This window comes from Lolium rigidum, chromosome 3 (assembly GCF_022539505.1).
Source record: "Lolium rigidum isolate FL_2022 chromosome 3, APGP_CSIRO_Lrig_0.1, whole genome shotgun sequence".
Classification (NCBI taxonomy): Eukaryota; Viridiplantae; Streptophyta; class Magnoliopsida; order Poales; family Poaceae; genus Lolium; species Lolium rigidum.
In genome coordinates, this window is record NC_061510.1 from 365,063,423 (window position 1) to 365,078,381 (window position 14,959).

General features: G+C 43.3%; 1 protein-coding gene and 1 non-coding gene across 2 annotated transcripts; one reads left to right on the forward strand and one right to left on the reverse strand.

Annotated features, from left to right (window-relative positions):
• Positions 1-2,795: 2,795 nt before the first annotated feature.
• On the forward strand, positions 2,796-3,239 carry LOC124697363 (alpha-amylase/trypsin inhibitor-like). The gene has a single exon (XM_047229969.1). It carries the CDS (start codon positions 2,796-2,798, stop codon positions 3,237-3,239), a length of 444 nt encoding a protein of 147 aa, XP_047085925.1.
• Positions 3,240-12,579: 9,340 nt separating this feature from the next.
• LOC124704965 lies at positions 12,580-12,740 on the reverse strand. The gene has a single exon (XR_007003819.1). It is a non-coding gene; the product is annotated as a U1 spliceosomal RNA (small nuclear RNA).
• Between the last annotated feature and the right edge of the window lie 2,219 nt (positions 12,741-14,959).

The following is a 14,959-nucleotide window of genomic DNA, read 5'->3' on the forward strand; positions in this document are numbered from 1 at the left end:
TACAATCTTGCACAAAGAGAGGGACGATAAAAAAAATCGGAAGCGTCGCGGTGTGGATGCACATAGGATGGGATACTACCTTGACTACACTACCTTCATCATGATGAAAGGAACATCGTACAACTGATCACATTATCGGTTGCTTCCTCGACTACGATACCTTCATCACGGTGATGGAGAACGACGAAAAGATTGTTCATGCCACCGTCATTGCGGCCTTAGCCGGAAACGATGCCCCTCTTGTGGTTGTACCACCAACCAATACATATATAGTTCTTATCCTATTGTTGGTACCCGCAATGTTGATTACTACATATGCAACTGAGGTAGATATGATAGTTATGTCTTGTTTGCCGAATGGTTATTTCTGGTGTTGATATTGTCATCATGTTTAGCTATATTAAATTAATAAAAACTAATTCTAGTAATAGATGATTGTCTCTAAATCTGCAAGTAGTGACTTAGGCCAGGTTTTCGATACGCCGGCAAGCAAGGTGTGCAAAGTATATATGTTTAGAAGCTCACATGTTTGCTCATCGAAAATAAAATAAAAGGTACTAATATTTGGTTATTTCAATGAACTTGATCTCCACACTAAACCAAATGACCGTTCACTTGAAGTGTTAGATGACATGATAAATAAACGTAGATGGAAAGAATACCACATAAAACCAGCAGGGATACAACTATTTGCCACGTATGATAAGATAACTCATGTGATCATGCCATGCGCATGCTAAGTAAGTTATGCTTGGTGTGGCATCATATGTCGCCGCTCTTCCATGCAAAACCTAACTTCCGTTCTCTCCAAATTCGGCAAGCAAGGTGTGCAAAGTATATATGTTTAGAAGCTCTGCTCATCGAAAATAAAATAAAAGGTACTAATATTTGGTTATTTCAATGAACTTGATCTCCACACTAAACCAAATGACCGTTCACTTGAAGTGTTAGATGACATGATAAATAAACGTAGATGGAAAGAATACCACATAAAACCAGCAGGGATACAACTATTTGCCACGTATGATAAGATAACTCATGTGATCATGCCATGCGCATGCTAAGTAAGTTATGCTTGGTGTGGCATCGTCGCCGCTCTTCCATGCAAAACCTAACTTCCGTTCTCTCCAAATTCGGCTTCCACAAAGTTAATTCTGTTACCGCAAAGGTGAATTAGTTAGTCTAATTAATGGAGTCACCACATTAATCCACATCATCTTAAAAAATTATAACCATTGATTATTTTATTTTTATGGTTGAGATTTAAACTTAACGTGTAAACACAATATCTCACATAAAGCGTACAAATATGTCATGGGCACGTGGTGTGTGAAGGCACACAATGGACTCATGCAGGCAAAGTTAAAATGATGTAGGCTGTTAACCCGGATTCACGGCCGTGGGCCCAATAGAAAAAAAAACCTATGCACAAGTCTGTTTTCACTTGCAAAATGAACCGCTTAGAGCCGTACGTAGACCACGTGTGCACTCACCATAGCTAGACGTGCGGACAATGGAGATGGACACATCCAAATGAAGGAGCATGTGTACAAATATAGTTCTACTATGGTTTGTGTCTGCGTCCAGAAAATACATGCTAAACTATTTCAGGCTACGTGTTGGATGAAAATCGTTCTAGACAACAAATTGTAAAGTTATTTAGTTATACTAAACAAGAATTTCATTTTATTTTTGAAAATCAGATTTTTTGGTTTCAACAAAATCTACAAAAAAAAATAAGACGTAGGCAATGTTGAGGAAATCGCTTATCGGTTTCAACTCAGTTAGCTGAAGATTATTTTAATGGACGAATCGGCCGGTAAATGAGTTAATCGGGTGATAAATGTGTGAATCGGCTAATCAGTGGCCCGCTGAGTAGCGATTAATCGGCCGATTAATCGTTGAATCGGATGATTTTTTAAACTAGCTACACATATACATTGAGATTGTATGCCAGAAATTTCTTTTAAAAATGCATTGTATTTTTGGAAATACAAAAGGAATTTGACAAGTGGAGAGATACTCATGAGGGACCTGGTTTATTTACAATACCACATGTGTATCAATGTTTTCGATTAATACAGTTATAGCATGGCACAAAATTATTATGAACTATTGATATATATAATAATAAATACCCTTTATTATTGCCTCTAGGGCACTATATCCAACACATGTTCTCACAAACCACATGAGGGCCCAACATATAGTGACTTAGGTTGGTTTTTCCATATGCTAGTAATCAAGGTATGCAAATAATATATGGCTGCTCACATGTTTGTTCAAAGAAAATAGAAGGTACTTGGCTAGCTCAATAAACCTTATCTCTACACATAAGCCATAGATACTTGCCTAACTAAATGACAGTTCACTTGAAGTGCTAGATGGCATGAGAAATAAAGAGTAGAAGGAAAGAATGTCACATAAGCCAGAGATACAACTATTGGCCACGTATGACAAGATAACTCATGCACGCCAGACATGTGCCAAGAAAGCTAGGCTCGGAGTGGCAGTATTTCTGGCCGCTCATCCACGTAAAAACCCCAACTTGCATTTCCCTCCAAATTCTGTTACCACAAATTAAGCTCCAATTCTGTTATACTATACAAAGGCTAGTTAGTTAGTCTTTTATCGTACATGACATTGAAGTTTGCATTTCGCGGGACTCCAAGGAGAGCAAAAGGCACATTACTCCTATGCCAGCTTGCCACTCTTCCTTTCCTCTCGGTTTATATACACCTATACGTCTATACTAGCTCCACCATCTCATCCTGTTTTAAACAAATTTTTCAAGAATGGCGTCCAACCAGCTCATCCTCTTCGCCACCGTCCTGCTCTCTGTCCTGGCCGCAACCTCTGCCAGTGTCGGGAACCAGTGCGTTCCTGGGTTGGCGATTCCGCACAACCCGCTTGGAAATTGTCGCACCTACGTGGTTAGTGAAATCTGCCATATAGGTCCTCGACTCCTTCCCAATGATATGAAGCAGCGGTGCTGCTGGGAGCTGTCGGCCATCCCGGCGTACTGCCGGTGTGAGGCGCTGCGAATTCTCATGGACGGAGTGGTGACGGCAGAGGGCGTGTTCGAGGGCCACCCCTTCCAGGACATGCACTTGCCCCAGCGGGAGTGTTCCAGGCAGAGGCAGAGGAACTTCGCTGCCACCCTCGTTGTCCCGCAGGAGTGCAGCCTAACGACCATCCATGGCGGCCCGTTTTGCCTCAATCTCCCTGGTCCGCAGTAAAATGGCCGTGTAACTTCTGTACTAAATCGCTCGTGAATAAGTGTGTTGTGTCGATTGATGGAAGGACCGCATGCACGTATGTGCTGGCACCTGGCTATATGCACATGTGTGATATGTTGAATCATAATACTAAAGACACCCCTAGTTTCTACATATTACCTCTATCTATAAAAGGGCGGTGTTTTGGAACATGGGTCCATATGCGGGATATTCACTTTGGCTCATAGGAGCATTTGCTCCCACTGTGTGAATCTACATTTCGAAGTTTCAAAAAATTCTAACTAAAAAATTTCATGTACATCTACATATTTTATGTTTGTACACAAGTTTTCCAAAAAAACTATAAAAATTTGTGGCTCCAGTAAAAAAGACAAATTTTGATGCTATAACACGACTACATACAGGACATTTTTTTATCTTTTTTGTACACGCCACATAAAATGTTGTTTCTCCATGAAAACTTGTGCACTAACATAGAATGTCACGATGTACAACAAAAAATTTATGTCAGAATTTTTTGACATTTTTAAAATTGTTTTTTAATTATTTTGTATAATAGGAGCATTTGCTCCTATGAGCCAAAACGCCACCTCCGTCCATATGCTCTCTATATTTCGAAATGCATCTTACATACATTTTAATTTAAAAAAAAAATTGAAACTAAAAGTTCGCGCGTACATCTTCACGTGCTACGTGCTCACAAAGTCGTTTCATAAAAAATTGACCTATCATGTGACGTGTGTAAAAAAAACAAAATTCAGTGCTAAAAATAATGCTTTTCACAAGATAAACTTTCTCTTTTTTATATAGACCACTCAAAATATTAGTTTTTCGTGAAACTTGACGAACGCACGTATATTATGAAGATGTACATGTAGAATTTTTTGTCCAAATTTTTCGACATTTCAAAATATATTTTTTTAGTAGAGGGAGCATACGCACCCGAGAGCCGAATTGAATTTCCGTGATGCAAGTTTGTATAAACTTACGTGTATCTAGACATTTTTAGTATATAGCTACATCTAAATTTAGATAATTCTCGGACATCTTTTTATGGATGGAGGGAGTACTATATTATGGAAGGGTGTGTTTGCTGGAAAAAAATATGTTTCAGGCATGGAAAATGGAAAGATAAAATAAAAGCACGGTGTAATCAACTCAAGAGAGAACCATCTGAAATGACAATATGAGGTGTAATGGTAGAGACTAGAGAGCTGAAGAGCCACTGGCCAGCTCAAGGCTAAATACAACCTACATATATTACGAACTTCTGGCTATAAAAGGCAGCATAGAAACCATAGAAGAAACAGCAAATCGATCACTTGAGTTGGTGAGATTAAACCAATTATGAAGTCTCATAGCTACTCAACCTTGGGTCCATCTTTTGCCTTGTTACAGACGTACGAATCACCAACATGCCCAATTGTTGGAACTCGGACCCAATCATCGACCCCCTCAATCTAACTCGAATTCTACCCTTTGTCCGTAGTTTATTTGGTGGGGGTGCATACATTTGTTATAAATAATTAGTCTAATAGCCCATCTTAGATCATAGGGCTTGCGTGTATCTTTAGATAGGGGCGGATCTAGACGGGAAGTTTCACTTATGCATCTCTCAACATAACATGGTTTTTCTAGATTTGTAGCCTTACAAGCTCGAATTATAGCCACCCTGATGCACTATTCTCGGCATAACCTGATGCATTGACTTTAATAAGCTCATGCTAGTGTTACAAATATTTTTTGACCCTGATGCCCATGCATCAGGGACAACTCATGTAGTTTCGCACATGTCCCTAGGTTTTCAATTTAGGCAACATAATATTAATTGTACAACATAAAAATTATATCATTAAAAAGTAGAACATCTAAGCTTTCTAATAATGTATATTTAATAATATATATCATATATTATTATAGTTAAATTTGTAACCTAGAGACTCGCAAGTCCTATAAATCAAGACGGGGGGAGTATCTTAAATTATTATTTTATGTACGGGGAACCAAGATACTTTTTGAAATCTGAACGAGTGTGCCTAAGATGTCTATTTTTTGGGTGGCCGCCCGAGCTGTAGAAACCTTAGGTCGGCCCATGTGTACATGGACAAGTACCAATTGAAAAAAAAATGTCATTGCAAGAACGTATTTCGGTTGAAATATTTCAAGTAGTTGTCAAAGTTTTAGAGTTTGTGGAAGCAACACAAGTATAAATCAAATAAATATCAATCAAATGGTTTTCTAGTGTACCTCCAATCATTTGATTTTGTCTCCTTTTTGCATCTCATGTTGACTATCTTAATTATCAGCAACAACATGCCATTAGCATTATTATTTACCTACAACACCATACGCTTGCAAATATATAAAGATAAAACATGAGGAAAAGTAGATTCCGAGGAAGTAAAGGAACTAGGGAAAGGGTTCGGGGAGTGGTGTTTTGGAACATGGGTGCATATGCTCCCTATATTTTGAAATGCATCTTATGTATATTTTGAATTTCAAAAAATTGAAACAAAAAAATATGTACGTACATATTCACGTGCTAAACGCTTACAAAGTCGTTTCATAAAAATTTGACTTATCATGTGACGTGTGTAAAAAAGACAAAATGCAGTGCTAAAAATAATGCTTTTCACAAGATAAAGTTTCTCCTTTTTACATAGAACACAAAAAATATTAGTTTTTCGTGAAACTTAGCGAATGCATATACATTATGGAGATGTACATGTAGAATTTTTTATCCAAATTTTTTAACATTTTGAAAAAAAAAAATTTTGTAGAGGGAGCATACACACCTAGGAGCCGAATTGAATTTCCGAAGGGATCGCAAACACGAAGATGTATCTCGAGTTTTCGATAGTTAGTCCTATCTTATGTCCTTGTGGGGAAAGGCTATAACACAAATTCCAAAAATGGCGCCAAGTCCTTGGTCACCAAGACAAATATATCCATGCCCAACTACTAAGAGTAGATCGTCACATGTAGTTGGCGATCTCCGTCCTTTAGAAACTCTTGGCTCATCAGTCCTCACAACACATCGTGAAGGTTTCTAAGCAACTCTATAACCATCTAGGAGGCGCACATCCTCCAAGAAATAACATGACACTTAGCCGCACCTAGATTTTGAAACCCTCAGTGAGAAATCACAACCCTAGCCATTGGCTTCTCCATCGAGACGCTTACATGATTGTCTGAGAGAGCAGACTTCCGGAACCGTGCCTTTTGGGAAGCGTCTCGATGTGAATGCACATATGATAGGCTACTTCCTAGACTACAACACCTTCATCAGGATGACGAGCAACACCGCACGACTGATCACATGATCAGTTGCTTCCTCGACTACGACACTTTCATCACGGCGATGGGAAACGATGACAAGACTATTCAATCCATCGTCACTTCAACCTTTGCCGATAACGATGCACATCTTGTGGTCATACCACCGACCAATACATTTTTTCGAAAAGGAGAATAGGCCCCGACCTCTGCATCGATTGATGCATATGGCCTTTATTAATAAAAACCACGCGAGTGTGGCAAAAGTAGCCATAAAGAAAGAAAGAAAAAAGAATAAAAAACAAGTTTGAGGCATCATGCCTCGCGACAGTACCTCCACCAGACAACCACTAGCCCTATGGCACAAGTATAAAAAAACACAACTCCTATGCAAAGCCTTCAACAAGAATTGCCGCGCGTGCACCGAAGATGACAAGTCCAACTATAGGTCGATATCGGCATTTTCATCCCCGGAGTGGAGGTTCGATCCACCACCTTAAACAAGGGCACAACGCAGACGCGTCGTCATTGCCAGATCGTAATCAAGTGTTTCCGTCGAAGTGTGCAATCTTGATGTTTTCTTCTATCATCATCACTTATCCAGCTAACAAATCATTGCTAACCGGATGCCACTAGAGGAGAAATTAGAAGTCGATGACGTGCCATACCGCCACGCCTCCAGGCATAGTTGCACCACCTGATCGAAACAACATGCATGACTTGAAGTCACTAGATGTGAGTTTGTGCGTAGCACTTGCCAGGATTAGGCATGCATCAACGCCTCCTCAAGAGACGTCGTGCTTACCCACCTCTGGCCAGCCATGACTTGGAACCTCCACCGCGTGGGTAGCGCATACTGAGTAGAAACAAACCCGATCTCAACGTGGCGGGGGATGTCCCATACCGCTGCCGACCTCAAACCCCGTGGACCACGTTGCTTGAGACCATCACCTCACCAAATCGAAGATCCAGCCACCACGTCATCCACATGACCATGATGTCATCCACATGACCATGATGTCCGCCATATACGCTGGCAATCAAGGTGGGCAAAGTATACATGCTCATGTGCTCACATGTTTACTCACCGAAAATAAGTAAAAAGGTACTAATATTTCGTTATATCGCTACAGGAAATGCATAAGGTGCCGACGGCCTTCGGCCATCGGCACAGACCCGTTTACCGCCGTCATAGGCTGGCCGTCAACAAAGGTCTTGTGTTTACGGCTTAGCCGTCGGCATAGAACTAGCGGTCGTTTAGCGATTTTGGTTCAAACTTTTTCAAAAAAAAATCAATTTTTTTTAGTCTCTCGCATGCATCATTTTTATTTCTAACTACACTTAATCATAAGTTAAATTGCACTCATAGTCAAACTTTCCTATCAGTCACCCATGCTCACACTAGTCTAGCCTACACTCATAGTTAAACTTATCGGTCAATCACTCATCCTCACACTACTCTAGCTCAAGCACGCTTAACTTCTCCATTCCTTTCGGTTGAGCTTCCATTAGAGAAAAATGACACCTTGAGAATTTCTAGCATAAATTAAAATCTTGCCGCTTTCATATTTCCCTTTGGAATTTTTAAGATCTAAAAAAAATCCCAAACGGCCAGGCCGTTGAAATCAGATGTAACTTTTTGAGACGAAGATTTTGATAGATTGTACTTTTTTCCAATGTCGTATCCAAAAGATAATGGCATTTTACCGACAAATAATCTTTTTTGAAAAAAAAGGTTAAAATTCAAATTTGTTAGTTTCTCCTAATAGTAGGTTGCGTAACATACATGAATCTCAAAATATTTTATTTTTTCAAATTTTTATTATTTTCTGCTATTCATTTGAAACTGAAAAGGCGATCCACAAGGGGGTGTGGACGGGCAAAAGTAAAAAAGAAAAACATGTGCCGAGCCGTCGGCCTAGAGCTGAAGAGAGAGAGAAAATTAAAAAACCTATGCCAATGGGTAGGCCATCGGCACAGGCCTAACGCCGTTGGCCGCTGTCACGGCGCACCCTCCCGGGTCCACACACCTGACCCTGTGCCGACGGCCCAAGTCACTGTTGGCACAAGAGACTCTGCGCCGACGGCTAAGTTGTGCCGACGGCCACGTCCGTGAACTGGATCAGGTTTTGTGCCGACGGCCCCGTTAAAAATCCGTCAGCACAAGTTCTGGCCGTCGGCACCTTAACGTTTCGTAGTGTATCAACAAACTTGATCTCCACATGTAAAACCAAATGATAGTTCACTCGAAGTGTTAGATGACATGGCAAATAAACGTAGAAGGAAAGAATACCACATAAAACCAGGGATACAGCTATTGGCCACGTATGATAAGATAACTCATGCGGTCATATGCCATCCGCATGCTGAGTAATTAGTTAGGCTCACCGTCGGTTCTTCCACGCAAAACCACAACCTGCATTCCCCTCCGAATTCTGTTATCACAAAGGACATAATTTTGTTACCAGAAAGGTCAATTGGTTAGTCTCTCATCAAAGATGACACCGAAGTTTCCATTCTGCGGGGCGCCAACGACAGCAAAAAGCACATCAATGCTCACTATGCCAGCTTGCCGCTCTTCCTTTTCTCTCGGTACCATACATAGCCTAGCTCCAACACCTTACTTGAATGATAGTAACAGCTTAAAATGGCGTTCAAGAAGCCCATCCTCTTGGTTGCTGTTTTGCTCTCCATCCTGGCCGCCACCTCCGCTAGTGTCTTCAAAGATCAGTGCGTTCCAGGACGGAAGATCCCGGACAAGCTCAGAGCCTGCCATGGATACGTGGCCAGACAGGTCTGTGGCAGCACAGGGGGCCTCCAAACTCTCACCACGGAGGAGATGAAGGAGCGGTGCTGCCAGGAGCTATCGCCCATCCCAAAGTACTGTCGGTGTGAGGCGCTCCTCATCCTCATGGACCAGCTGGAGACTGTGGACGTGGAGGGCGGCGGCCGCCTCAAGGAGCTGACCCAGAAATGTCCCAGGCAGTGGCAAAGGGGCTTCGCCGCCACCCTCGCCGCCCCGGAGGAGTGCAACCTAAAGACCATCCATATCGACCCATTCTGCATCTCCCTGGGCTATCAAGCAGTCGCGTGACTTCTACACTAGCTAAAGCGACCGGAATAAGTGTTTTGCGTCGAGCATGTGTGGCATGCATTGAATGGTATTAATAAAGAGTACATGTCAATGTTGTGTAGTAAGAATGTTTGGTGAAAAAATTGTTTTAGACATGGAAAAAAATCAAACATGATGTTATTAACTCAAGGGATGACCCATATCTTTGTATCTGGGAATAATAGTATGAGGTTTAATAGTAGAGAGCTAAACTGCCCGGAGCTACCCGATCGAAGCTAAAATCTAAACAGAGAACCAACATTCTGGCTATAAAATGTGGCATAAAACCCATAGGGATCTCTATGTTTTATTTAGTTCGCGTTTTAGGTTTAGTTAAAGTTAAATTTTGCAAAGTTTAATCAAATATTAAGAAAAAAAATCTGCATCATAAAATCGATGGTATTATAATCTACATAAAGTCTATTTTATATTATATGCTTTTGGTAGTATGGATATTGATATTTGCTCTTTTATTTTTGTCGAAGTTTTACAAAATTTGACATTGACTAAAGCAAGAACACAAAGTAAATAAGAACTCGGGTGGTACCAAAATCGACTAATGTAGCTAATCAGATAAACTAAATTATCAAATTTAATTATTCATCAACTTAATTAACCCTGCTTCTAGAATTCGCCTTGTTACTGACACGAAGAGTCGCCAACAGTCATTTGGAGGCCAGACCGGTCTAGTCATGCACGTCCTCAACCTAATCGCCTCTCGTGGCCGCCGCCTCCTGATCGCCCCTCGTGGCTGCTCTCACGAATTAGAAATATCCTTTGCAAAATCAATATGGTCATAATTAAGCTACTTCCATTCGGATGTGAGACATACACTTTTTTCGAGTACCCGCATGAGAGCTGCACATTTTTTATTAAGCTTAAAAGAAGAAAACGATTGCTCTAATTTATGAGGAACGGGACCCAAAAATCTTACACATGAAGCCTTTCAGTGAACCACACACATCCAAAAGCACACAACCAGCACACACACACGCCTTGACAAACCACCAGCCAAGAAGGCACGAGATTATGACACATGACCTCTAGACTGTGTCACAACTGAAAGAAAACAACTTGAAGCAGCCCAAACTTCAGGAAGGCACAGGTCGACGACAGTCCACCCATGGTGCTTAGAAGATCGGCGAGTGGACAGCAGGACCTGACCAGACTTGAGGATTGCGCCATCCAAGAGATGTCGAAGCCAATGTACATTCCGCCTGAGATGCCCACACTCCAATTTATGACCAACCTTGACTCCCATAGCCAACATGGGAGTCCACGAGCAACCCGAACAGCGCCTCCAAGAAGGGAGACAACGCCATAGTGATGCCACTGCATGAACCAATAAAGTGGGTCTAGTGTTTCCCCCTTTGCTCAGGAGGAGACTTGATGGAAGGGTCGGGACGATGCCTTCAAGAAGGTGGCGGCAACCAGAGGCGCCGACATCGCCCTGCAATAGCATAGGGATTTCTCCCAACCTTCCATTAGCCCCACAGTCCACTGCGGACACTAGGAATCAATAGCCAAACATCACCAACGAGAGGCCAACACACATGCCACCGATGAGGGAGGTGTTGAACACCTTGAGCTCCACCACGGCCAGCCCTAGGACATTGCAGGTCTCCTTCCACTTCTCCGAGTTGGGAGGCAATCAGTACAAGCACAAGCACCGGATAGCCCAGCCCAGTGCCGAGCGCTAGAGAAGAGCCTCCATGCGACCTGCAATGCCCTAGTCGGGCCCACATCGAACCCAGATTGAGTTGGCCATGCACTGGACGGCGTCTGTTGCACCACTACACCAGCTCCTTCCCATCGCGCCATCCCCCAGCGGGCGGTCCAGATCAGGCCTAGATTGAACCAGATCGAAGCCCGCCGCTACTCCGCTCCACGAGCCTCACATGTGTGGTCCAAATAGCCTAGCGTCGTCGTCTACCCAGCCGCACCGTTGTGCTCAACCGCAACTTTACCTTGCACGACCCACATGTCACCCATCCTCGCGTGAAGACGAGGAGTCGGGGGGTTTGTACTCCATTCCGTTTGTCTTCGACGGTCAGGTGTCGGTTGTTGCCGGCAACGTCAGCTGCCAGGAGAGCACCGTGGTGGCGGCTTTTGCTAGGGTTTGTGACGCCTCCGGATTCGCTTGCATGAGTGACCCAGGAGGCGAAGGGGGTTTCTTAAACATAGTCGTGCTTTCCGTGAGATACACACTTGATATCCATCGTATATAGAAGTGAAGTGTACATAATCAGTGGTAGACTTCCAATTGATTATGTTAAGAAATTCATCAAATTTGCAGCGGCTGGATATGAGAACATTCAGAAATACTCCTGGCTGTAAGAATTAAGAAACGATTGAGGGTTATATTGTCCTGCTGCTACTAACAGTCTCTTTTCGACTAGATAAAAAAGAAATATCATATGTACAAGAATGGATGTTAACAATGTGGCCACCACCGTCACTACAACTACTGCTTGGTTTCCCAGGTCCTGCCTGCCGCCGGTACAATATAGGATGCTGAATCATCAAATTTCTATTGTAGCCACATGTTACGCCCTGGACAGTGCATATAGTAAAAGCTAGAAATACAGCGTCTTAATTAGGGAGCTAATTAACACCTTTGCCTCACCCACGAATCATGAGACCTTTGCCTCACATACACGAACCATGAGACAGCATACTCCTGCAAGAATACTAACAGAGATAGTTCTGTTAGTATTCTTGCAAGACCTGGAGAGTACATGTTCGATTTTCACAGATGATGGTTAGCAATAGTCACAAGACAAAATCTAATAAAACTTGTACCATGTGTTCCTAGTGCATTCTATCTAATATAAAAATAAACTACACGGCCTTGAATAGAAAGAGCAGAACAAATTACAACGTAAAGTTGTCTAGGCTCAGAACAAAGTCATTGAACAAAGTCAGGGGCCAAAATTTAATTTGAAAGAATTGGCAGGGGCCGCGCGAACGCGTACCCCCTCTACCACAAATTATGACGTTCACTCTCCCACTTGGGGAGATGATAAGCCAACGCGTCCACCAAGTGCAATGTGGACCATTGACCTAGGCCACGAGCCTTCCTGATCGCTCGTAGACCCCGTCCAGGTAAGTATGTTGCAAGGTGGGCAGGGGAGCTGATTATATAGGCTCGTACGCTTGCAAATCATCTTCAGGGAGCGAGGTGGGACTAAAACATCAGGCGTGCGCCGAGTCGCTGGTGCGGCAGGAGCGCGACTCCCTTGTTTCCTGGGCCGGTTTGTATTATGGAGGCCCGCAGAGGTTCAGCCCTGTCCGTTTTACGAATTAACGATGGGCCGTTCCCTTTGCAGTGATCAAAGTCACTTTCGCCATCCCCCTGTAAAAGAAGTCACTGTCGCCATGGTTGCGTTGAACAGAAATCGCACTTCAGGATGGTTCGCTTCTTCCTAGTAGAAAAATATAGAAAAGTGAACTATCTTAACACGATGATACAATTTCAAATCCTCCTACTGTGCCATTTGCGATCTTGTACTCAGTACTTCCGGCCACAGGTTGAAGAAGCTAACAGTCCAGATCGCAAGAGCAAACCTGCTTCATCATTTACCAGCTTCGTGCCCATAAAATTACAGATTGATATGCATGAATTTATATCAGCTGATTCGTGGATAACCACACCTGTAGGCATATTTATTATTCATATATTTTATTTTAAAACAAGTTCATTAAAAAAATTGCGAAAATTCTGCAGCAGTACAAACAACCTCAAAAGTCAAAAGTAATAAAAAATTATAGATAGGTCATTAGATCACCTAGCGACGACCACAAACACTAGCGCGAGCCGAAGGCGTGCCACCGTCCTCACCCCTCTATCACCGAAGCCGGGCAAAATTTATCATAGTAGATATTGTTGTAGTAGACAAACGAGAAATCATCGTGCTAAGGCTCTAAAAGACCAGCGCACTAGAGCAACAACCATCACCAATAATTACAGTTGTAGATTGGAAAAGCAACCATCAACAATAATGATAATCGTAGATCGGAAGAGACTGGCGTGAAACCACAGCAATGAAATGAAGACCGACCGGATCCCACGAGATCCGTCAGGCACACCACTCCACGGGCCCTCCGACGACGCTAGACATATCACCCGACCGAGGATAGGACGGGAGGACCTTACTGTGACTTTAGGATGTAGCTGCCGCCTCACCATCCCCAAAAAGACACCGAAAAACACCTAAACAAAGAACGAAAACCCTCCCGTCGGCGAGGGGGCGTGGTCCGTCACAACTCCAAGGCCCCAAGGCCACCAGAGACGGAGCGGATCAATGAGCTCGCTGGCGAAGGGGCGGAACCCTATATGGGTTTTCTTGGTCGCCCTTCCGATCGCCTCTTCGAAGTCGTCCCATAGCGGTTCATAAAAACCAGAGAGTTCATTAAAATTAGGGTCTATGCTAGTCAATGGAGAAGATTATTTGGCCTTCATGGAACTTGGTGGTTTATTTTCCTAACATATAGATGTTCCATAGGCAGCACACCGCGCCCGTGTTGTATCAATTAGGGGAGAATTGAGAGTGAACCAGCATAAGGACAAAATGATATTGGGATAAATGCTACTTGCTACTTGTTGGCACCTTTGTTATGTGAGGTGAATAGAGATAGAACCAGCACAAGGAGATATGAAATGCGTAGAAAAGCTACTTGTTGGCACTTTTCTTCCATCGCCGAGTTACATTACATAATGTTTAGCGTTGTTTACCAAAGAGGGTGAAAACGACATGGCATATCTATCGACTACTATAAATCACCAGTTTAAAACTGGGTCTGTAGCATCAATGATGGTCGTTGATCTCCTAAATCCAACGTGTGTGATTGCATGGATGCGCATGAACAATAGACCACAGCTTCGTCCATGTGGTTCTAGAATACAGCTGGGCATGGGCAGCCCGGCCCGGACAGCCTGGCCCGACCCGGCCCGATAATCCCGGGCCGGGCCGGGCCGGGTCGGGCTTGCATGTCGGGTCGGGTTTGGGCCTGATTTCCGAGCCCGAACATCGGGTCGGGCCGGGCTCGGGCTTGCAGAAAACACGACCTAAGCCTAGTTCGGGCCGGGCTTTGTCGGGCCGGGCTTTCCTCTGTTCGGGCCGGGTTCGGGCCCGATGTGTAATCCCGAAGGTCGGGCCAGGCCGGGTTCGAGCCTAGGAATTTAGGTTCGGGCTTTTTCGGGCTTGGCCTGAAACCCGGCCCGGCCCGAGGAATGCCCAGGTGTATTCTAGAACCATCACTACCTCTCGCCGTTCCACAGTCTGTTCGTTAGAGCAAGTACAACAATGTCTGGTTTATGTAGTAGGTCACA

Coding starts and splice junctions, on each gene's coding strand:
- LOC124697363 (XM_047229969.1), top strand. CDS start 2,796: ATGGCGTCCAACCAGCTCATCCTCTTCGCCACCGTCCTGCTCTCTGTC.